A 24,688-nucleotide genomic window follows, 5' to 3' on the forward strand; every position below is an offset into this window, starting at 1 on the left:
TGTAGCCAAATGGAGCCATGGGATAGATTTTATGTCTGCGAGGACATGCTTTTTACCCCATTTCAATTATCCTTTCATCACACTTATTGTCGATGGGACGCACCGCCACCTTGTGCATATATAAAACAGATACCTTATTGTAACAACTTATCGCGTCTGCTACGGGGAGGCTCTTAGGACAGTTCTTTTATCTTCTTACTCGAACTCTTCACTCCTCCACTCAGCTGCCTCAGGTTCAGTCGCGTCTCCAAGCAACAAGTTGGTGGTTGATCTGTCTTCGGCTGGGGCCTCTGGAACAGCCTCCCTGCCTCTATCATATCATTTCAGTAATACCATGGATAGTAGACCTTATCCGTTGTACCGTAATGCTCAGCAAAAAATCACATATTGTAATGAACTGCACAATACATTTTTCTGATTTAGTGATACTCTTATACTAGGCACAGTATAAACCTATAACTTTTAATCTGGATAACAGTCATTCTAGGGGAGTTGGAACTTGGCGTGTAATATTCAATTACAGTAGCTTTTCAGTGCACAGACAAGGGGAAGCAATTATTCCAACTTAGTATAGGATAACACAGTCACACTCAAGGTAAGTAAAACCGATACTATAAGGAACTGAAAGGCAGGTGTAACCTAAGACTCATTTTTGTATCTGTCGAAAACAGACCATGCAAAGCAAAACCCAGTGTTACACTGTATGAATGACCCAAAGTTATGTCGGCAAAACCTAAGGCATCCTTTATCTGCACAGGCTAACAGCATGTCAGGGGAAGCAAAACCCAGTTCTACAATTATCCTTACAGGAATAATAAACTCAAACCAACATTACTTGTGTGGAAGAGGCACAACCCATTCACAGGCGAGCAAAATAACCTTATATATATACTTTCAAGAATAGCATAGCATTTCAAAGGTAACTAAACGTGTATATACTTAGCAGAAAGGTGGGAGCATGATTTCTTGTGATGCAAGGAAAGTTTGAATCCTCTAGTGAAGTCTTGGTGGGTCTTTCACATCATTTGAATTGTTCAACAAATTACTCCCACCTGCCATTAATGGTAAGTTTGTCTGTGTAACTTAAATGTTACATTTATTTAAAATGAGAAAGGGGATACTATCGCCAAAAGGGATCAAAAGATACTTTCTACCCTTCACGAACTGTAGTTCTGTCAAGGTTAGCCATCGAAGGTTAAGTGGTGCACCTAGGTCAGCCTAGCAACAACAGGCACTTATTGCCAAAAAGTTGCCAAAGAGGATACATTTGAATAGACAATATGTACGCTATGTAGAGCCCAAACAACCACACCCATCAAAAGACTAAAATACTCTGTGAGTGTGTAAAAAGGTGCCCACTCACAGAGGTGTAAGAAAAAAATAATACACCAGTAAAGCAACATTTTCTCAAAGTTATGGGGTTATCACAGGTCAGGCATTTTGTCATTACTATGAAAATCTTACCCATCATAGGCCATCAACAGGCACTGTATGTGTGGCCGTGGTTTAGGTCTAGCAGAGGGTTTCACAGACACCAAGCCTCAGTGTACCTTTGACTGATGGCAAATACCCATTTGCATATCAGTATTTCTGCCACCCAAATTGGCAGTGTAGCACTGATGTGCTAGGGAAATTCTCTTCTGAAATATAGTACCAATAGTAACCACAGACATGTGTCTTCTTAATAGAGGAGCAGAAATATGAATGAAGGGAAGGTAAAAGATATACACTAATGAATCATACACCTGATTAAATCAGCATAATTAAATACTTTTTATAGCATTGAAATTGCGAGTGTATTAGCATTCGATTATTTCTGTACAATGTCCAAACGTTGGGGAAAATATCAAAAATGTTGTTGTGAGCAGATTATGAAGACGGCTACAAATCATGTAAATCTGGAAGTCAACCTTTCAACAAGTTCCGCTTTAGGTGGACAGGGCTCTTTTGCAATATTTTGTGGCATTGTATGTGTCGTAGGAACAAAATCAGGATCAATTCCATTAGTATGCATGGCCAACACAGTCAATGTCAGAGCTTTCACAAATTCGAATTCCATTTCCTGGTAAATTGGTTTGGCCACCCATTGTTTGCCTCGTTGTGTAAAGACCATGAGGTAACGAAGCATCCCGAGGGTTCCTGCAGTGTTCGCTTGTTCCCTCCCAACGTTCTCGTTGTGCGCAAGTACAGCTATTCTTATTCTGGCCTCCATACACTCTATCCCGAAATGCAACCTTTTGGGCCTGTACTTTAGGCGCATATTATGGAACACCTCCAAATATTCAGGTCTTTTGAAAACGTTTTATCGTACATAATCTTCTCAAGTGCTTTGTGTGGAGGGGAACATGACGCCAACCACTTCTTCTTGCTTTTCAGCTCCTTCGACAAAGGTCCATGTGCGCATTTGTGAAAATGTTGATTTTCTGTCCATGAGTACGTTGGAACAATGGTGCATCAATGAACACCATTTTTCAAGTAGAATTTCTACAGATCCATCACAAGTTTGGAGGTCCACCAAAGATGGTTGCTGATAGACTGACACCACTTTGAAATATTTTCCGAACCCTATTTTTACCAGCAGCTGTAATTTTTTTTACCGATTTGGCAATGTGCCATACATCAAATTAATGCGTAATGTGTGGAACCTGCTCTTGCATGACCTTGGCTATTGAAACATGACTGTCAGTGGCTATAATGTCTATTTGTATTCCCCTGGATTCAAGACGTTTGACGAATTTGATTAAACCATGTTTCTCCATGGCCACAGAAAATGTACATTCAGACACCTGCACGATCACCGAACTCACAATTGTTTTACTTTTCATGTCTTGAAAGTGGTATGTGCAGTACTTTGAAGAAAATCTGGGACTGTCACACTGTCCGTCGCCAGCTAGCCTGAAACGTTTGCCAGGGAATGTACTTTCCATTTACATCTGTTCGATTTTCCAGGCTTGACTAATGAAAGTGAGCGTCCCCCAAAAATGCAGTGATAACTCCCCAGTGACAGTCAGTAATGGACACACCCCAGGAAGGAAGGAGACCAGGACCAGGACCAAGTGCAAGTGAAGATAAAAAGTAAAGTTTATCAAAAACCAAATAGGGCAAGCAGAGAACTCTGCAAACTCCGAGAGCGCTCTGCCAAACAATGGAAAAAATTCATATTTATTACAAAGTTGTGTCATAGATGATGTAAACTATAGGGGGCACATAAGTTGTGGGGATTGGATGGTGAAGACTAGACACTATGTATTATTTAGGCCTGGTGCTCCAGGATTGGCAGAGGTTCACGTAATGCTGGTGCGGGGTGCATGGGTCAACTGGGCTCTTCTGGGTGGAGCTCAGGGTCGGATGATGTCCGAGCTGTTACGATTTATGCTACATAGCAATGCCCTTTTGGCCACACATACTCTGACAGTCATCTATTCACATTGATATATAAGAAATATATTGCTAGACGTTTGACCTGGACAATAAAAGTAAGACCACATGGGTCCAGGTGGCTAAGCTGTTCACAATAATTCATTGACACATTTATCAAGCATTCTCTTAGATTCCATGAGAGGGTGGTTTATTGTTTGTTAGTGTAAAATAATATATATTATCACACATGGGATTAGTGAGGGGGTGGGGGCTGATGTCATGATGCCTACCTCCAAGGAGCCAGGTCTGACCCAGCAACCCCAGAGGCAGGCATCATTCCCCCCAGGGAAGTTCCAGCGGGCCCAAGCTGGGGCCCTTTGGACCCCAGTCCTGGCGCCTTAGGCGCCAGGCTCATAAAGCTGGACATGTGTTCAAGTGTTTTAGTGTGCACTTACCTGATGCAGACCATGCTGCTACATCCAGGCCCTCTTGAGGCCTGAATGGGACTACTTTACCTGTGGGGACTACTTTCCACCCGGGTGGGGTCGGGGAAGGATACATACCTGATCGGTGGAAGGATACATACCTGGAACTTCTTCCAAAGCTATTTAAACCCCACCCGAACAGCCACACGTGCTTCGCGTTGTTCTGCACCTAGCAGCTGGACGCTCACCGTGTCTGCTCCTGCTTCTGGACTTCAGCCACGCCTGTCAGCATCCTGGGACACCTGCAAAGGGTGATAAGAAGAGAATTGGAGAGGAAGAAGGCCTTACCTGCTAAACCTGCATCACGGAGACATCTCACCGACGATCCTGAAAAGGAAGACATCATTTTTAAAAGCATTTCGCTCCGATCGCTGCAGCGCTGCATTTCACTCACCTTTCTTGGGCGCCTCCATCTTCAGCAGCGATCATCCGGATCCACAGCCACTTCCCAGAGCCTAGAGAGAAAAAGACAAGAACACAAGGTGAGAGAAAGAAGGGAATAGGAAAAGCTCAGTTTCCTTCTAAGACTTACCTGTTGGGTCATTCCCATTTCATTTCGGGTCTTGCTGCTTCCAGGCATTTTCCGGACCCCGTCCCCTATGGGGAAAAAAGACAAAGACATTAGATGAGCGAATGCAAAAACATTACCTGAGCGCTCATCTAGGACTTACCTGATCTTTACTGGAACTGCACGTTTCACTTTGGGTCGGCGCCATATCTCCGGCATTCCGAACCCCGGCCCCTATGGGGAAAAGACATCAACATTAGCGCTTTGTTGCAAGAAGTCTCCAAAGGAATCTTCATTCATCACCTGGAAAAGACAATGAACATTATTATTTAAAGCTTGAACTTTTGAACTTGCAACAGAACTTTTACAGCGCCTTACCAGTATAATCAAGCTTACCTGAACTCCCATCCAACTTCAATCCAGTGAAGTAACTGGGTTCAACGCGCCCCTGCGTCAGAAGCAGGATGGAGAGCTTGTCCTTTCAGACCCTAAGGTGAGACTTCACAGGGAATCGTGGAAGGGTATCGAGGAGGGTTGGAAGGAAGTGGGAGGCTCGAGCATTATTCCGCCAGATTGTAATACTCCCTTTTCACGTACAGGAGGATATCCCTGCGAGCCAGATTAGAGGGGCCCGTCCTATCCATCTTCAGAGCCCTGCGCTTCACCATTGAAGAGGCATCAGCACTCGAAACCAGGCCAGCGCCCCTGTGGGAATCAGGTGAGCGTGACAGCTGAGTGTGCAGCGCTGCAAGGCAGGAAGAGAAGGCCCTGAGGCCTGCTGAGCTGCGTCCTGTTCACATGTGGGGTTATATGTGAATCCTTAGTATGAGGTAAAACTAGATCATTGTGGCTGCAGGTATATCAAATAATGAGCGAGCTCTGATTACAATATAGTTTATACCGTTATGTTTACCATGATCATTATGCTGCAAGAATGAATCTATTTACATTAGCCTTGTGGCTTTGCTGTGTTGTATTATACATATGAGAAATGTATACTAGTTGAACAGATTTGTGAACATACATAATATTAGAAGACCATCGAGCACCTGGATCTTATACCTTGCATCATCTTGAATAAGTAAATTAACATATCGGACATATCGTACATCAGTATACGTTTCTGGCAAAGGATAATATTCAGTCAGCAGCATGAGACCTAGACATGTAAACCATAGCTTTTATGCACAGTGAAATAGGTAATGATTGTCTTGTTTCATTACATTGTTAGCCCCTCAGTATTCAATCGCAGAAGGGGATTTATTGCCTGTACAGAGGGATTAGCAGTGTGGGTGAAACAGAGTGGCACACAGGCGTGGGGTATATAGCTGTTACTTCAAAAGGGGAGCGAACTTGGGGGGGTTATCCACAGCATATGTCATAAATGTGGGATCTACAAGGGGACGAGACATGTTTGTGGATATGGATGTTTTTTCTCAAACCTAAGCTTTTGCCCGGTCATTCACAGGTCAGCGACGAACTGCGGAAGGTGAAAGATGCAGTGTTTGTCTTGTAGCTTGTTCGTGCCTAGTCTCCCGTGAGAACAGGCCCGCTGCAGGGACACAGAGGGGAGGAGGGTGAGGGAAGTAACTGGCCCACTGTGCACAATCTCGAAGGGAGAGCTGCAGCCCTGCAGGCGGCTTTTGCTCATGAGGCCTGTTTTACCATGTACAAAATGGAGTCGGAGTGTAGTACAAAATGGAGTCTGGGATCAGCCTTCTGGCTGAGTTTTGCATCCATATGGGTTGTCCTGCAGCAATCCCGCATCCCTGCCCACAGGCGCATGGGTGGCCGTTGCACGAACATAATCTGCACGCAGGTTAGAATGGAGGGGAGGGGGCCTCATAGACCTTTTCTCCCATACACTAATAGTGGGGAATAAGAAGTCCCTTTGATATTTGTAGTACTGGCTTTTAGCAAGGAACTCATCTCCCACATATTGACAGAAACTGGAAATCTTAAGTCGACCCAGTGAAATGTAAAGCTGCTGAACATAGATTTCCAGCAGGCACTTTGACCAGCATCGGTTGAGCGGACCATGAACATGTATTATGGAGGTGGACACATTCACCAATGGCTCCCCGCATATGTTCCCTCTTAATGTATGGACACATTTCAGCATTTGAACAATTTCTAGTAGGCAGCTGTCCAATACAATGTATTTTTGCTCCTTTAATAGCCATTCGTCCGGCATGAATGTGTGACAATTCCCCCAAACTAGGCAAACTGAAGTCGAGATCTTGAGCAAATTCCTCTGTCAGTTGCGTTGAAGCTTCAGCCTCCGTTAGTTCAGGTTGTGATATTTGCACATGAATTGGAGAAATGGGTAATATTGAATGTTTCTTTGGTGGAACATTTTTAGAGGATGTAGATTGTGTCAAGGGGTACTGTGAGCAATTGCAATGCTTCTTCATTGTCCTCGGTTTCATCTTGTCGAGTTGGCACATAGTAGCAATGGTCCATGGACACTTTGTACGGTTCGCAGGTGTGATTCCATTCAATTTCCGGCCACTGGACATATGCATCACGAGTCTGCTTATTGACTGCACCACGCTGCGCCTCAAATAGTAGTTGCTCCATTGTGAAGTCTGTTTGGCAAGCAACTGTTAGGCAGAAACCAGTGCAGTTCCCTTTGGGAACACTGCAAAAGATTTAGGACTACAGGTGTTAGCAGTAAACCCACTTGGTAGCAGTCTGTACCACCCAGATTTACCTGGTAGCTGTGGCTGAGCAGTCAGACCTCCCTCAAGAAGAGTTAGGCAGTATGCAAAGTATACACAATAGGCACTCAGACACAATAATACAAGCAAACACTGACCAGAGCTTTGGTATCAAAGTATATAGTTATTTATTTAAAAACACACTATTTGAAACCCTCCAGAAATCTTATTGTAAAACACTCTAAACACAGTTACTATTGTAATATATACAACCCTTATTCCTTATCAGATAAGTCTTAGTTAACACCACTTATTTCCATACAGAGGTGAGCACTTAACTATAGATGGCACTCCAATAAGTTTATGAAGAAGGGAGGGAAAAAGACAGAATATGGAAAGGTACACCACTCTAAGGTTTAGGAACACTATTAACAAGGCAGAAGAGTAAAAGTCACTTGTGAGCCAAAGTCCATAGGCTGAGCCCACTCTTAGAGAGAGCAGAGCACAAATGCGCCCAAGATCACACAGTTACACTAGGCTTAGAAGGTCTTGCAGAGAGTTCGAAAAGAGTTTAGAGAGGCTCAGAAAAGTGTAGCCAGGGTGTCCCAGGCTAACCCAGGTTCAAAAGCCAGGGGCTAAATCTACCCCGTACAGTCGGTGGCAAGGGAAGCCAGGCGGGACACGGTACCTTAAGTGGGAAGGATCCTCCAGCGGTGGCAGTTGTTCGCCTTGGCACAGGCAAGGCGGCCACGAGATGCGTCGGGAAGGCGAAAAAGACGGTGAAACTGGTTATCCCCACCAGTCAAAGGAAGAAGACTCTCCGGCGGGAGATCTCCTCTGTCGTTGGGAAAAGTGGTGAGACGGTCCAGCAGGGCTCCACCGGTGGTGTCGTTGTGGCAGGTCGGCTCAGCTTCTCCCTCGTCGGATTCTTAGGTCCTGTGGTGACTTCTGAAGTTCCAGTCCCCAAAGCCCTGCTTTTATGCAGAAAACCCCCATTCAGTCAGCCTAGCTGTCACTCAAACATGCTAAGTGGTGAGCCGGCCGGCTTACCACTTGGGCCAATCAGAACGGAGTGCGACTTGAGTTGCCTAGGCAACTCAGTCCAGGGTGCCTAAATCCCCCTCCACCCCTCCTAAGTACCCCAGACAGAGTGGCACCACTTTGGAGGGCTTCTGTGGAGAAGCCTGCCAAAAAGTGGAACAAAGGGCTCGGCGTGGGTTGTAGTCACAGAAGAGAACACAAACGCCATTTTAGAACCGAGTTTCGGCAAAAAATACCAACCGGAGAATTAATAATAATTAAATAAACCGGCGGTATGTAAAGATAGTAGCCTCGAACAATGGGAAAATCCCATAGAGAAATATTCGCGGTTGAATATAAAAAGTAGTATCCACTGCCACCAGCCAAACCTCGATCAGGGGGGACGGAGACGTGCCCCCTCGACTAACAGACGCCGGGGCAATCTAATTGCCCCAGCCAGTACGTCCACAATATGATGGTTTGTACTGGTTCTGTTCAGAATTCAAGAGTAGTAAAGTCAATGGTGACTTTACATGCCCTGGGAGACGGTAGTCAGTCCCAGGGTATGGAGTCTATACTGGGGGGTCACAATGACACCCCTGTGTTACTGCACTGAGGGTGCTGTGTAACACAAATCAAAAAAACACATGAAGCCCTATGGGTTAAAAGACCCCATAGCCCATTAAACACATCTAGAGTCAAAGAAACATACTCAAATCATGCCCAAGAGTGAGGGTAAAAGAGTCTCACTCTTGGCAGGAGAAAAAAATAAACCCCAAAAATCCAGCAAAGCTGCTGGGGGACTCACTAGGTTAGGAAATTCAGCCTAAACGGAGAATTCTCCCTAACAGCGACATCTTTGATTTAATTTGTTGTCTGAGTCTTTATACTTCTCTTCCTTCTGGGCCTCTAACAGGTGTGTAGAAAAACATGCTCAGTGTATAGCACACATGCAACAGATAACATTTTAAAACTAAAAACCTAATATGAATAAAACATCTGCTTAAAAACGTCTGCAAAACAAACATGTTCATTCTTTACCCTTGTTTTCTTAATTTGCTTCGAAACCATGGGCTTCCCACCGCACCATCAAGCTAAAAAAATAGTGTTTTTATAAGGTTTAAATAAAGCTAATTTCATTTGCACGCGAACAAACATATGTACATATCTACAAACAGAACCAACTTGAGTGACTTGAAAACATTACAACATAAAAATGTGTTCCAAATGCAATGTGATGTCCAATGTGATGTATTCAATATTAGGTTATGTCCCCTCTGGTTCATGTGCCTCCTCTTCTAATTCCACACCATGGGTACATTCCTTGAATAGAATATTCATTAAAAAAAAATGTTAATCGTACTGGAAATTAATCTTTCATCGCACAGAGCACTTACACACAAAGTGGTATGAAATGATTAAGAACCATATACATAAGGTTTACTGTCGCAACACAAATAGAACATTTGAATGAACATACCCCTCAAACACGTGATTTGGTCATGATATACATTTGAGATTTCACCTGATAACCTTCCGAGATGACACATGTACTTGATCTGAGATCACTGTGCAAAACATACTGATTGTAATGTCGCCTTCAAAAGTAGTTTGCTTTGCAATGTTTGCTTTTTAATCTATTCTGCATTAGGGAGGAAGTGTAACGTTAGGACCAAAATCTGAAAAAGTTTGAAACAGTGCAAGGTTACATGCATTTCAGTCTCAAATAATATCCTTTGTAGGATTTACTCTCGTTCTTGCAAGGGAACTGTAAGTACGCATACCTCATACTCTGGACCTGTTGCAAAGGAGGAAGTGATTGTAGTTGAAGCTCCAGCATCCCCCTATAACACAGTACTTGTTTTAGTACGGATGAAAACTGTGAAATGGAACTGAAACCATGAGATGCAGACGATGGTACATATAGAGAGACACCCATACATGGCACTTAGTGTAAATAACCGATACTATACATACACATTTTTTTATTTTTACTCCAAGCATAACACATTATCGTAAAGGACCAGTACAATATAATTACTTGATAGGCGAGTGACCTTGATTTTGGCTCCGGAAAAGTAATTGATGCAGAATTTTGCTTCTTCATTTTCAGTACATTGTCAGAAAGAAGTACAAGGGAAAATTTAAAGTAGTATTGGATATGTGGGCAGATCCAACGCTCGAAAATATCCCTTTGTGCATGTCGGCAGTGCGCTCACCATTGGGATTCTAGACGTGTCAGTGGTTTTGTCACTTGCAAGCGATATGTCAAGCAACAGATTTCTAAAACATTATGCGACTTTCTATGGCATTGTTTACCAATGGTCACAATTCACTGATTTATTAGAGGCTCCAGAAAGCGGGGACTGATGTCGTATAGCAAAGTAAAACATTTTAAAATGAAATAGAATATGGTAACTGTGGAAACTTTAGTAAGACACATTTTAAGTAAATATACACTGAAAGCTCTAATCCGTTCAAGAAGTTACCGTTTCAATATACTACCTTAATTAAATCGAGAGATCATAGAGAATACTTATTTATGCAGACCATCGTCCTACATTCCAACAAACATAACTAATTCATTATCCAGGACTCACCTGAGCCAGCGTATGCCGCAATTAAGTTGGACTTGCATTTGGAAGCAATTTACGAATAATTCTGGGTCGTGCTTTTTTGTTTACTTCGATTGTTCGTACATAATGTCGGTAAAGTGCAGACTGCAGAGGTGGAATTGATTGGCCCTCACATTGTCCAAAACAGCCTGTGGTCTACTTTCATTCTCGTCCACTGGAAAATATGCAATTTATAATCCATCTTCTTATTAAATCAATTTCCATCGGGAATGTATTCAGGGCTGTGTCTGGACTTTTGGCATGGCTCACAGAAGGGCAACCGAAAACGATACATGAAGGCCTTCTTGAAAAGTCTGTAGGATCTGTATAAAAAAATAATTAAAAAAATAAAACTGTATGTATGTGATTGAAGGAATTATAATACAGCTTTGTCTGCAATATTTGTTTTACTTACAGAAAGAAAATCTGTGTAACCTGGTCGAATGAACACAACAATAACTTTCTTACAGAATTGATTGATATACCGCAAAACGTAACATGTTATTCATCCGTTGAATGAACTTTCAAGCATCAAAATGAAACATTCTTGCAAACATGGACCACGAAAGATTTAATTCTATTACAATGCACAATGATGCAATGTACTATTTACTGAGATCAAAATACTTGAAACATTAGACAATGGTGAAGTCTTTGAGATAAATGAACTGGGTGCATTAGGTGGCAATAGATAGAAACTTTGGGATCAGCGATCGATGAATATAGAGAAGTAAATGGGTGACCTACCCTTACCTGGACGAACAAATGAGCCGATTCAGCAAGCAGGGGAGCAAGTAGCCATGGAACAGGTATCCGGGGAACAGGTAACACGATGAAGAGATACCTTGTAGATCTCATGTTCTCCTGTTAAATGTCAAGGTGTTCATAAAGGCGTAGAAAAGTTGGTGTGTATGTGAATCTGTGACGTGTTAATAAACATCCACTCAGCCTCGATGGCAACGTTTCACATATGGTTTTTAAGAAAGGGAAAAGGGGGGGGTCCTCTTGGTGTTTTACAGAGGGGCCTGAGTCTGGAGGACGAATTTACACTGCAGAAGAAAGGGGGGGACTCTGGCTGCCTCTTCCTCTGAGACACTAACAGGTGTCGCACTGGCATACATGAAACCAAGTCTCCACTGGTAGGACTTGTATTTCTTATAGTAGAACCCAATAACACTTTTTCACAGGTGCTAAAACTTCTTTATTTAACACACACCAAATTATTATATAATAAATAGACAAACTAAAAGTCCACTTTCACAAATTTCATTTCCATTATATTGTATCGGCATATAATGTCAACAACACATGATTGTTAATAAAACAAGGTTATCAAGTGCAGTATTACTGCTCATGCACTGAAAAAGAGTCGACACTCAAATGTGTTTCCAGCTATGTAACAACGCAGGAGTTGATGGTGGGTTGTTCTATAGCTTTCCTCAGGACTGTAAAATGAGAAGGAATCGAGTAGTCTTTCGTGTGTTGCTCAGACCAAACTGTGGATAAGGAACAAAAAGGGACGTGTGTTGTTTAAAAGGTTCTACTAGAAAAGTGACTAAAAACATGATGCAGAGCTCAGACATACCTGTCTTCAACAGTATTTTGTCTCAGGGCAAAATGATGCGCGGGGAATGGCGGATCCACTTCGGGCGTAGTGTTAAAAACATGTTTAATAATGTTTTTTAAAGCATCAAAAGACTGTTTATCTAAACATGAACATGCCTCTATGAACGAATATACATGTTCAGTTCTATATTGTTGAGATTCAAGCTCATAATGTATACTCTGTTGCACTTTTTGTTTTCAAAATAAACCCCCTTTATACATTGCAAAGCACGGGACTAGTTCCCCGCACACACAGATTACGCCTACCTCTGACGCGACATAGCAACAGTAACTAAGCCATAAACACACGTAGGCTTTCACTTTCTCCTCCCACGCAGGCGCAGCAATTCCATCACTATTCGCTCGCACATGCGCAAATATCTTGCTCTTGCCTTTTTTCCGATCGCTCGCGTCCCCGGCATGACACAACGCATGCGCGGTGCACGTTCAGCGACGAACAGAACACACAGCTCACTTCGGAAGCTCTTCCCAGTACGAGAAGGTAAGCATACCGCTCTCTCCTTCGGGATACTACAAGTACTGGCACTATAGGGATTGTTACATTTGACTGTCATTTCCCATATATAAGAAATTTTTCGTTTCTCCTATAATTAATAGAGATTACCATATAGGACACTCGTCCTCGCACAGTTAGTCACACTGTCTCACGATCTCTACACCGGTCAATAATAAGTTACCAGCACTTATTTTTTCACGTGCACCTTGCTGTCAATTACATGACACAAGTAGGACACGTTTCTCTAACACATGCTGTGTCCTACGTGTTGTAGTGGATGCCTCTTCTGCAACTCAAGAGAACGATCTCTACTTGGTCTGGCACACTCGGATCCGCCATTCCCCACGCATCATTTTGCCCTGAGACAAAATACTGTTGAAGACAGGTATGTCTGAGCTCTGCATCATGTTTTTAGTCACTTTTCTAGTAGAACCTTTTAAACAACACACGTCCCTTTTTGTTCCTTATCTACAGTTTGGTCTGAGCAACACACGAAAGACTACTCGATTCCTTCTCATTTTACAGTCCTGAGGAAAGCTATAGAACAACCCACCATCAACTCCTGCGTTGTTACATAGCTGGAAACACATTTGAGTGTCGACTCTTTTTCAGTGCATGAGCAGTAATACTGCACTTGATAACCTTGTTGTATTAACAATCATGTGTTGTTGACATTATATGCCGATACAATATAATGGAAATGAAATTTGTGAAAGTGGACTTTTAGTTTGTCTATTTATTATATAATAATTTGGTGTGTGTTAAATAAAGAAGTTTTAGCACCTGTGAAAAAGTGTTATTGGGTTCTACTATAAGAAATACAAGTCCTACCAGTGGAGACTTGGTTTCATGTATGCCAGTGCGACACCTGTTAGTGTCTCAGAGGAAGAGGCAGCCAGAGTCCCCCCCCTTTCTTCTGCAACGTTTCACATATGTCATAACCACCCATCCTGCCCCCGTGCGACCGCACAGGAATCGGCTTGCTCGTACAGCCTATAGGTCAATAGGGCCACGGTTGAAACGCTAACGCAAAATGCTTGTGTTGGTCTTTTTTGTTAATGAAAATGGCCTACTTTTTTGGGCCATGTGTGCCAGTTTGATGAGTTACTTCATTAACCGGCTAATAGTAGTGAACACTGTTGATGAATATATATTGTTTTAAATGCACAATTTGCATCATCTTCATCAAAATACTCACCTTTTGGTTCATTTTAAAATGGCGCCCGGTAAAGGAATGAATAGCGAATTTGAATTGCGTGCCACGTTTTCATCAGTGCCCGAGACCATTTTATTGCCTAGTACGACCCTGTTCATAGGTGCAAACTGCCATTGATACTGGGGGGCGGGGGGGAGTGAATGGGCATAATGCGAGCGCAAAAGGCCCGGAATACTGCTGAAGGGAGACAAACGTATATGGATTTCAGGGGCAGGGACCTGAAGAGGGGAGTCTGGAGACACTGGGTCTGGGGAGGTCATGTGAACAATGGTCACCGTGAAGAAGATCCCTTTTGAAGTGTACATGGTGTTTGTCACCTTGACTGTTCACATCCTCCCAGCCCCCTTGCGAGTGTATGTCCACAGGCGCAAACTGCCATTGATACTGGAGGGGGGATGGATGGGCATGAGGCGGGCGTAAAAGGCCCGGAACACTGCTGAAGGGAGACAAACTTATGTGGATTGCAGGGGCGGGGTCTTGAAGAGGAGTCTGGACGATCCCTTTGCGTTGTACATGGTGTGTGGCACCTTGGCCATTCCCACCCACGCAGTACAGGTGTGGGGGATAATGGAAGGGGGATGAGTTGTTGCGGAGGAGGTGAGCGCAAAAGGGCACGAACCATTCTTTCATGTCCCTCATAGATGAGTGAGCGTGTTCTTGATTCAATGAAAAATGAAAACTATTTGTATATGCTAATTTGCATTTTATTTAGTTTGGTGATGTTGATGGCACAAACTAACTACAAATTGTATACTTGAGGTTGCAGCACAGTTTGTGAAAATCCCCTGTACTGTCCGCTGTCACTGAGGAATTTGGCACGAATGGCTCCAACGACACAGGCGGTTATTACTCGTTGAATGCGATATCCAAGCCTCCCATAAACCCACCATGTAAATGAACGGTAGGCAACCAGCCTGTACGACTTGTGGAAGAGAAACATACATAGTGTAATTGAATGAACCTGATAGGTGTACCAGCCTTACTTGAAAATGCATCCTAAATTCTATGGCATAGTTGCCTTACAAAAGTTACTTCATGGAAAAATGAATTTGGTCTTTGAAGTCTCGCCACATTACAAAAGTGAACACCGATTCATCCATAATGGTTTTGACCACAGAGAAATATTGTTTTTTAGTTGAAAGTGAAAGACACGTAAGCGATGAACACTCTGATTTCCAAAAAGCAAGAGAAATGTATTCAGTCAAACACCTTTATTCGGCCAAAAAAGACCATCCAAGTGCATCCTACAAAAACATTTCTAGAAATAAGTATACAAATCTGATACAGAATTACAAAGAATCAACAACAAAGAAAGCAACAGGGCAGTGCAAACAATCCACCCCTTCCAATATAAACCCTAAACCGATCTTTGGGCCCATGATAAGGTCCCACCATCCCCTTGCCTCCGCCAATACCCATGGTGCCTCGGGCCTAAGGTAGTCAAATTAGCACCTGAAAGGAGACTGTTGCTAGGAAAGACCCTAGTATTTGCTATGGCAGATCTAACGGGGGCAACAGAGCTGAGAAAAGGGGGCATACTGTTTGAGATCCCACTTTTCGATGACTGGCCTGCCCGTCCACAGCCTCCCAAAACCCTGTGCGCTGTCTACAGTCCCAAAATGTCAGTTTGATGCTGTCCAGGGTGTTCTTGCCCATACTGGTAATTCTGCTGCACCCACCAAAGCCTCTCTATGCACAAACGGGCAACCCCCAGTGGTTTTCAGCCAAAATAAACATTTGTTAAGAAGAGCGTCCCTTGGCTCCGTCTTGTCTACTGCCGGTTTATGCACCGCCTGGAGAAAGACTATGTGCGTTTGGGTTTTCCTTGTTCTGACAGCTTGTGCTGACCCACGAACACTGGGCTTTGGATTCGGTGCAGTCAGAGCCCATGGAGGCAGAGGCCTGTGCCAGATTTTGGTCAACGGCAGTCCCTTTGGAGGGCTCGGTACCATGGGGACCTGTACAGGTAGACTTTCCAGGGGTGGGCACTTGTGCCCTTCGTCAGCTGGGGTGGTGATCATGGGCTCCTCCTCCTGGACATTTCCACCTCCCTTCCTTTGGGCCTCTAGCAGGTTATGTAACAAACAGATCCTTAATGATGGCCAGTTCCAAAAGAACTTGGGTACACCCACACCCCCTATGGAAGGGCGCTTCCTCTGTGAATCGGTCAGAGGTCAAGTTGGGCTCATGGTTACTCAAAGCAGGTGTTTGGTTAATGACCTCGACCGCCTGGAGTGGTGTCACACATAAGGGGGGGCTAGCCCCTGAACTTGTAGGCGAGAGTATATCACTCCACGAACTATTGTGGGAGCTTGAGGAGGGATTGCCAGTTTGGGCAGTTTGTGTCTGTCCCCTACAGCCAGGAGACTAAATTAATTTGTCAGTGATCGATCAAAGTTACGACAATGTAGGAGACATTAAATGTTAGTAGTCTCAGTGGTCAAAATGACATCACATCTAGAGTACACTTAATAATTACTTGGATTGCGAGGGCGAACTGTTCCGCGAAGTTCATGCATAAGCACCATCATAATCCTCAACATGGACCTTGTGAGGCAGGCTGCCCTGAAGTCATGGAGCTCGGAAACGCATAGCAGTGGTGTGTCTTCTTCTGATATGTAGGCCGAGCAGGGGTGGTGTGGCTACAGAGCCGTGAGCTAGGTTGCAGTTCCTGAGGGCTCCCGAGATGCGACGCTGATCCGTCAATAATGGGCGTTGAACTAGTGCTATAGAAGGTGGCACTGTCAACTCTGCTGTATGAAGATATAGAGCATAAATTGCTCCGTTGCTGTGGAAAAGACGAGGTCTGCTAAGGGAAGAACAGTGAAGGAAAGTGTGGAGGTCCCGGGACCGAAAACTGAAAATGGCATCTGCCCAAAGCCATTACTAGACTCAGAGCGGTGAGTGCGCTGCTCCTGAAGAGGCGCAGCGCGGCCCGGTGAAAGACGGCACCGCGCTACAAAGTAATGGGGCTGAGTGAGCTGGCACGTCTGCAGCTGAAACATTAATGTACGCGAGCTGCGAATTGTCCGCGATACAATGCATCGTGTTGAGACACACGGCTACAGCGACTCATGAGCCGCGAGCAAAGACCAGGAGCTGCTGGGGGAGCGAGAGATCAGGAGTAGGAACATGCAGTGAGGACAGCAGAACAGACACGTGGAGTGTTTCTTCAGCACCGGTGTAAACCTGAACGGAATAACGAATAGTGACCCCGAGCTCTGCCAGCAGGTACGCAATGAAATCCAAGATGGCGGACGCCATCCGACTGAACAAAGGCTCAGTGCTTGGGCAGGTAAAAGACAGCGGAAGCCTCCAACCCATTATTGGATACGGCAGAAATGCATGCACGTGACAAAACACAAAGCATACAATAAGCCTGCACAGAAGCAGCGCGATACACGCTAGCAGCACAACCAAGCTGCAGGAACGTAGCTGGACACATTGGGGCACCCCAGAGTGGGAGGTGTAACAGATGGGCAGTGGTCTTTATGACAAAATTCAGATCCCCAAAAGGGATAGAAGAGCAGCTGAGGAGAACAATTAGAGAGCACTGGGAACCAGTAGGAGTAACAACCATTGGCGACGTCTGGCAAGATGGGGGGGAAAGGATAGAATTTGATACATTAAGAGAAGACACAGGACTACATGGGGGACAATATATTACATAAGCCAGGCTGGTGAGAATAGTAAAAGGGATGTGGTCAGAGGCAGAACTAGCCCAACAACCAGACGCTGACATTGAAATGTTCCAAGCCATGTCTGAAGGAGGTCATGAGGTCTCCCGCATCTATGAACTAATGATGTCTAAAGTTGGGAAGGAGGTGGCCCAGATGAGGCGAGAATGGGAGGCAGATGGCGGGGAATCAATAGGGGACGGTCTTTGGGTTAGAATGCAAAGATATCACAAGAAAGTGTCAAGAAATGTGAGACCACAGCAAATTCAGCTATATGTTACTCACAGGACGTATATGACCCCAAAGAAGATTGCCAAGTTCAGGAACGCTCCAACACAGACAAGTCTGAAATGCGGGGAGATTGATGTGGGGATGATGCATATGTTTTGGGCAGGCCTTGAAATAGCTAGATACTGGTGGGAGGTGGCACACCTCTTAGCAGATAAAGGCATAAACTCGGACGTGGACTGTCTGTGGGCATGCATGGTGGGTGGGTTCCTAGGCCGCGCAAACTCAAACATTTGAGCAAACTTAAAGACCTGGCGTATATATGAGCTAAACGTAGGATAGCGATGGGCTGGAAGGCTAGCAATAGACCAAACGCAGAGGCCTGCTGGCGGGATCTCCTGAAATGGGCGGATGCTGAAACAGTAGTGTGGAAAGAAACGGTAGACAGGGCAGGGGAAGAGGAAGCAGGCACACTGACAGCCTGACAGCCTGGATGCATTTGGTCGCCTCACTGTCGGGATCTGTTCAGGAGGGACCTGAAGGAGAGAGCTCCTCGGATAGCGAGGAAAGTGTGACGCCCATGGAACAAGAAGGGCAGACTGTAGTGTTGTAAGGCTTAAAGGGAGGGGGAGGGAAGTGGGAGGAGAGGGAACGTTGGGGAACTGTGTTCGTGCACCGTGTTTTGGTGTATGTATGGTGAATAAGTTGAAACCAAAAAAATGTTTTTAAAAAAAATGTATGCCGGGGCGTGGCTTGGAGCGCCATCGATGTGGTCGCTCCTCTGAGGCCGCCCGTGGGATGCCCGCCGCCGCCGTCAATTCCCGGCGGGTCTAAGCGGGTTTCCGTGTCGCCAATGCCATCTAAGGCGACCAGAACCGACATGGCACAACCTGGCCCAACATAGCCTTCGACCGAGGAGGCGTTCTACCAGAATTCAGCGGCCGAACTTCTCCCCCGTCTTAAACCGAAGAAACCAAGATGGCCGCCAAACCGGAACCCAGCAGCACACTCCGCACCTGGTGGTAACGGGGCCTTAGAGCGCCGGGAAGTTGGAGAGGGGGAGCGGACTCTAGCACAGAACCATCCGATTCATACCAAGGCTGCCCGGAAGGCACCTGTGTGCATCCTCGGCGGCTGGGGCCTGAGTACCCGGCGCACACTCCGAGGGACCGGGAGAGCGGGCTTCCACCCCTCCCCCCGCTACGCGGAATTAGTCGGGACCTCTGCTCAGCGATAGCCGACATCACTACAGAACCGCACACGGGAGGTTCACAGAGGGACCTGGGACCTCCACCAGCGAGGGGCCACCGATGGAGACTTGAGGAGGGGCAGGGAAGCAGCGGAAGAACTGCTTTCATCCAGAGAGGCCTCGAGCCCGTAGGCCTCATCACAGCGACATACCCCCCCCCCTCATGCAACAGTCGGCCATCCTGCACCGTTCCCGACGGAGACCCCCCCCCACACCAACGCTTCCTGGGGCGCCCCTGCCCACTCGCCCAGATCTGGACCAGAGAGGGGGTCGAGAGCGATACACACCCCGAGTGCAGCCTCCCACTGCCCTGGGCCCCGCTCCTACTCTTTCAATCAAGACCGCCCAATACGAGCAGCATGTCGAGGCAAACGAAGGTGAGCAAGGGCACAGATATCTCCGCCATGTTTACTGCACCGGAGAAACCCAAGAAACAAGATCCTCCTTAACTGACCCCACAGAAGCCACAAGAGGACAGGGGCGCCCTCGCTACCAAAGGAGACCTGATAGCCTTCATGGCGGATATCAAATCGGAGTTTCGCGCCTGCCTCTCGGAACTCACCGCTAAAGTTGATCAGACGGACCAAAGGGTCACAAAAATCGAACGGAGGCTCAGAGAAATCGAGGACCACTCTCAGGACCACACCACCATGCTGGGGGATATGGAAAGATCCATCGATTCCCTGCACCACAAATGCGAGATCCTGGAGTTCAAACATGAAGACCTTGAAAATAGGGCACGTCGCAACAACCTCCGCATTCGGGGCGTCCCATCCTCTATTCCCGACAACAAGTTAGCGGATTACGTGGGAAGCTTCTTTGAGGCCCTACTCCCGGATCTGGACAAATCTCAGCTCCTGCTGGACCGGACCCACAGACTCCGCCCGCGCCGTGGGACAGAGTCGGACGCCCCCCCTCCCAGATGTTATTACCAGGGTCCACTTCTTCACAACCAAAGAGGCAATATCAGCGATCAGTCGCCAAGGAGAAGAGATCACTTTTCAGAGCACCCCACTTCAAATATACCAGGACCTCTCACCACTTACTCTCCAGAAAAGAACACCACTCCGGCCTCTGGCAGTGTTCCTTCAGGAGCATCAGATCCGTTACATGTGGCTGTTTCTGACAGTTCTCCAGTTTACATATAAAGGCACCCTACGCCGAATCAGCCACCTGGAAGACGCAGAGAAAATCTTACATCCAGACTCGCCCCGAGATCCTTCCACGCCAAACCCGGAGAGGACCGAGGAGTCTGGACCGCCTCCCTCCCCAAAGCCCAAACGCACGTCATGGTCATCAACCCAGCGGAGCAACAGAAAGAGATGAACGAGGACGCTTCCACGGTCCCAGGTTCTGTCAGCAATTTAGCCTGGACGCAGGTGCCCTTACCTAAAGTAGGACCCGCCACCTTTGTCCTGAACTAAGGAACCTTGAAGGCGGTGGCGGCGGGCCATACCCATGGTTCATGCCCACTCCAAGGATACTTTCCCATCTGTGTTTCTTGGAAACCCACAGTACACAATACGTGATGGGATAGTTGGCCCTGTTGGCCGAGGGTACGCCCGTACTTAAAATGTCGGTCTACCCTCCAGTTAAAGTTGCGGCCCCCCGTTGGGGTTCCGTGTTAAAACCTCAAGTGCAGGATGATATCAAGAGACTCCTTAACAGACATGGCAGTTGAATCACCGCCCCACGACCCCCCCCCTAACCCAAGGAAAGGAGAAAGAGTCTTCAGCGGACCTCCAGATGCTTCAGGTCCTCTCCCTGAATGTTAATGGCCTGAACTCCCCTAACAAGCGAAAGGCAATTCTACTGAAACTCCGGGACGAAGACGCAGCGATAGCCATGCTCCAAGAGACTCACTTGCTGCCGGCAGATGTGACCCGGCTTCGTTCCCGGTTATTCCCGCTCCAATTCTTCGCCTCTGGCACAAACAAAACAGGTGGTACGGCGATCGTCTTCAGGAAAGACTTGAACCCACAGATTCTGGAAACGAAAATTTGCCCAGAAGGCCGATTTACAGCGGTCAAATGCCTCCTAATGGGAGATCTATATACTCTCATCTCAGTGTACGCCCCTAACACCGGACAATCATACTTCTATGACTCCTTGGGCACATCGCTCGCTAGCTTTGTGGAGGGCCAAACAATAGTCGGTGGGGACTTCAATGGGGTTCCTGACCCCACCAAAGACCAGTCACACCCCCCGACTCCAAGCGACTTCACCCAAGCACTTAGCCTCCTCCGACTCTTCAGGACCCTGGAGATAAGACTCATGGCGGGTGTTCCACCCTGACGAAAAAGATTTCTCTCTTTACTCTTTCGTCCATCGCACCTTTTCAAGGATCGACCTGTTCCTGATCTCCCCGCAAACTTTCCCCTCAGTCAAAGAAGTCTCCATCGGCACAAGAGCGATATCCGACCACGCCCCAGTGCTCTTGGAACTCCGGGTTCAGAACCCTAACCTCAATAACCCACGTAAATGGATGTTGTACGACCCGATCCTTAACGACATGGCCACCAGAGACAAGATCGCAACAGGAATAAGAAATTTCTTTAACGAAAATCTAGCCTCGGACACCTCGTTAGCGAACAACTGGGACGCCATGAAGGCAGTAATCAGGGGCTCCCTGATAGCCCAAGGTGCGGCCTACCACCGAGACAGGCGTCAGACCCGTACGGCTCTGGAGAACGAACTAAGAGAGGCCGAGGCACTCCACAAGGAGAAAGGCTGGTCCCCCAAAACGCAACGGATCATTCGTACGGCAAGGAAAAAACTGGAAGCCCACTATGCGGAACAAACCGCCCAACTAATGGCGAAGGCCAAACAGTCATACTACGCAAAGGGTAACAAGGCGAACAAGTTCCTGGTGGCCAAGCTAGCCAAGCAGAGACGCGTCAACGCGATCACTGGTCTGCGTGATCCCAACGGGGTCACACTATACTCAGAACCCGAAAAGCAACGCCTCGCAATAGATTATCTGACCCAAATCATGAAGGCAACTCCACGAAACTTACCACAACAGAAGGAATACCTGCAACAGGCAGCAGTGCCCCGTCTCTCCGACGCAGCGAGAGACGAACTGGAGGAGCTCATTAAAGGGGAGGAAGTTGAGGAAGCCATCAAATCACTTAAAACACGGGCCCCCGGCCCAGACGGCTTTTCAACCAGGTTTTACAAACTATTCAGAGCACAACTGACCCCCCACCTGGTTACCCTATTCAACTCCTTCAGGGAAACGGGAGCAGTGACCCCATCGATGCAGGAATAAACCACCATCCTCCTGCCCAAACCTGGAAAAGATCCAAGAAGCATAACGTCCTACAGACCGATCGCACTTTATGATATGATATGGCATTTGTAACGCGCCTATACACAAGTGTTTCAAGGCGCGACGAGGCAGGGAGGGGGGAACAAGGGGAAGACAGACAACGATCCTACTAGGCCAGGTGTCATTCAGACCGCGCAAGTGCAGGGGTAGGGGGAAGGGAAAAGTGCAAGGGGAAGGGGGAGGGGGAGTGCAGTACAAATAAGTAGGATAGAAATAAAATAATAAATAAATAGGGCCAGCTGGTGGCAAGTGCAAGGTAAGTGCAGACAAGTGCTGGGGGGGGGGCTGTAAGGATACAGAGACAGTCCCGCAGTGCAGGGGTTGCCAGAGAGGCAGTGCAAGTGAAGAGTGACTGGGCCCAGGACCGAGGTCGGTGAGAGTGGCCCAGTTGCAGAATCAGTGCAGTTTAGGTGAAGAATTTAGCAGGGGAGAGGGAGAGAGAAAGCAGAAGTGAAGAGGAAGGTTTTGAGGTGCTTCCGGAACCGGAGATGGTTCTCCTCAAGTTTCAGGGAGGCAGGAAGGCTGTTCCAGAGGGAGGCCCCTGCCGCGGAGAGAGATCTACCCCCAGCTCGTTGCTTCGAGAAGTGGCTGACCCTGAGGGAGTTGGAGACGGATGAGCGAAGGTCTCGGGAAGGAAGATATTTAGGAAGAGAGAGTTGAAGATATTTAGGCCCCAGGCCCCAGAAGGCCTTGTGGACAATGCAGAGGGTTTTGAACTTAATCCTCGCAGCCACTGGGAGCCAGTGTAGAGATTTCAGTCCTGGAGAGATACGGTCCCTGGGCTTGAGGCCAAGGACAAGTCTCGCAGTTCTGTTCTGGATGAGTTGCAGAGGGCGGAGAGTGGAGGTAGGCAGATTAAGATAGAGGCTGTTACAGTAGTCCAGCTTCGAGAGAACCAGGGCTCGGGAGAGAGTGAGCTTCTGGGGGAAGGAGAGGAAGGGAAGAATACCTCTGAGGAGGTGCAGCTGGTAATGTGACTTCTTGGAGACGTCAGATATATGAGGAGAGAAGGAGAGTGTGGAGTCGAAGATGACCCCGAGGTTTTTTGCCTTGCAGGTAGGAGCAGGAAGAGGGCCAAGAGAGGCCGGCCAGAGAGCTGCAGGGAAGGAGGGAGTGGGTGTGCCGATGAGTAGGATCTCAGTCTTACTAGCATTAAGGCAGAGGTCATTGGCAGCACACCATTCCTGGATAGCAGACAGACAGTCAGAGATGAGGCAGGGAGAGGTGGAGGCCGAGGGTAGCCTGAAAATGAGCTGGGTATCGTCCGCATAGCACTGAAAGTTGGGGCAGAGGGCGGCGATGCGGTGGGCAAGGAGTGCCAGATACTGGTTGAACAGCCAGGGAGAGAGATTAGATCCCTGGGGAACGCCACAGGTGAAGAAAAAGATGTCGGAGAGGAAGGACCCAAGTTGGACCTGGGAGGGTCGATTGGAAAGGAAAGAGGTCAGCCACGCCAGAGCCTGACCAGTGATACCCAGGTTATCACGGAGACGGTTGCGCAGGATGGCATGGTTGACAGTGTCAAAGGCAGAAGAGAGATCGAGCAGAATGAGAACACACGGAGTGTTGGAGTCGAGGTTCAAGAGCAGATCCTCACGGATGTTCAGGAGAGCAGTTTCCGTGCTTCTGGCCGCTCTGAAGCCAGATTGATGGTCATGGAGACTATCAACAGCTTCAGCATGGAGGTTAAGCTGGGAGATGGCCAGTTTCTCCAGGAGCTTGCCCAGGAAGGGAGTGATGGAGATTGGGCGATAGTTAGCCGGACAGGAGGGGTCGGCAGAGGGTTTCTTAAGGAGAGGGTGCACAAGGGAGTGCTTGAGGGGGGATGGGAAGACTCCAGAGGCGAAGGAGTGGTTGCAATAGTCAGCCAGGGCAGGAGCCAGGGAGTCGATGTGGTCCTTGATAGTTTTGGAGGAACAGGGGTGAATCTGTTTAGACAAGACTTTCATAGATCGGACTTGTCTGGAAACCTCGTCAGCAGAAAAAAGGGGAAAGGCAGAGAAGGAGGGAGGAGGGAGGAGGGGTGGCTGCAGAAGGGCCAGAGGAAGAGCAGGGAAGAGAGGGGGGGAGGTGATAGGAGGAGAGTGAGGACAGGATGTCCTGAGTTTTAGAGATGAAGTGGGAGGCCAGTGCAGTGCAGAGGGCCTGGGAGGGGACAGGAGAAGTAGAGACTGCAGCAGGGTTGGCAAGCTCCTTGCAGATTTTAAAGAGTTCAGC

At 47.0% G+C, this 24,688-nt stretch overlaps 1 protein-coding gene across 3 annotated transcripts in view; it reads left to right on the forward strand.

The window, feature by feature from the left end:
• The window catches only part of NCOA6 (nuclear receptor coactivator 6), a 1,612,994-nt gene that overhangs the window by 1,487,294 nt on the left and 101,012 nt on the right, over nt 1-24,688 (forward strand). The window contains exon 13 of one of the 3 annotated variants that reach the window (XM_069652284.1): nt 11,066-11,597. The exons of the other annotated variants lie outside the window; for them this stretch is intronic. Coding sequence (XP_069508385.1) covers nt 11,066-11,168 — 103 coding nt within the window. The 3' untranslated portion in view covers nt 11,169-11,597. Of the gene's footprint in view, nt 1-11,065; nt 11,598-24,688 lie in introns of those variants that run through there. 3 annotated transcript variants of the gene reach the window in all.

This window comes from Ambystoma mexicanum, chromosome 3p (assembly GCF_040938575.1).
Source record: "Ambystoma mexicanum isolate Mex_15411 chromosome 3p, UKY_AmexF1_1, whole genome shotgun sequence".
NCBI classification, from domain to species: domain Eukaryota; kingdom Metazoa; phylum Chordata; class Amphibia; order Caudata; family Ambystomatidae; genus Ambystoma; species Ambystoma mexicanum.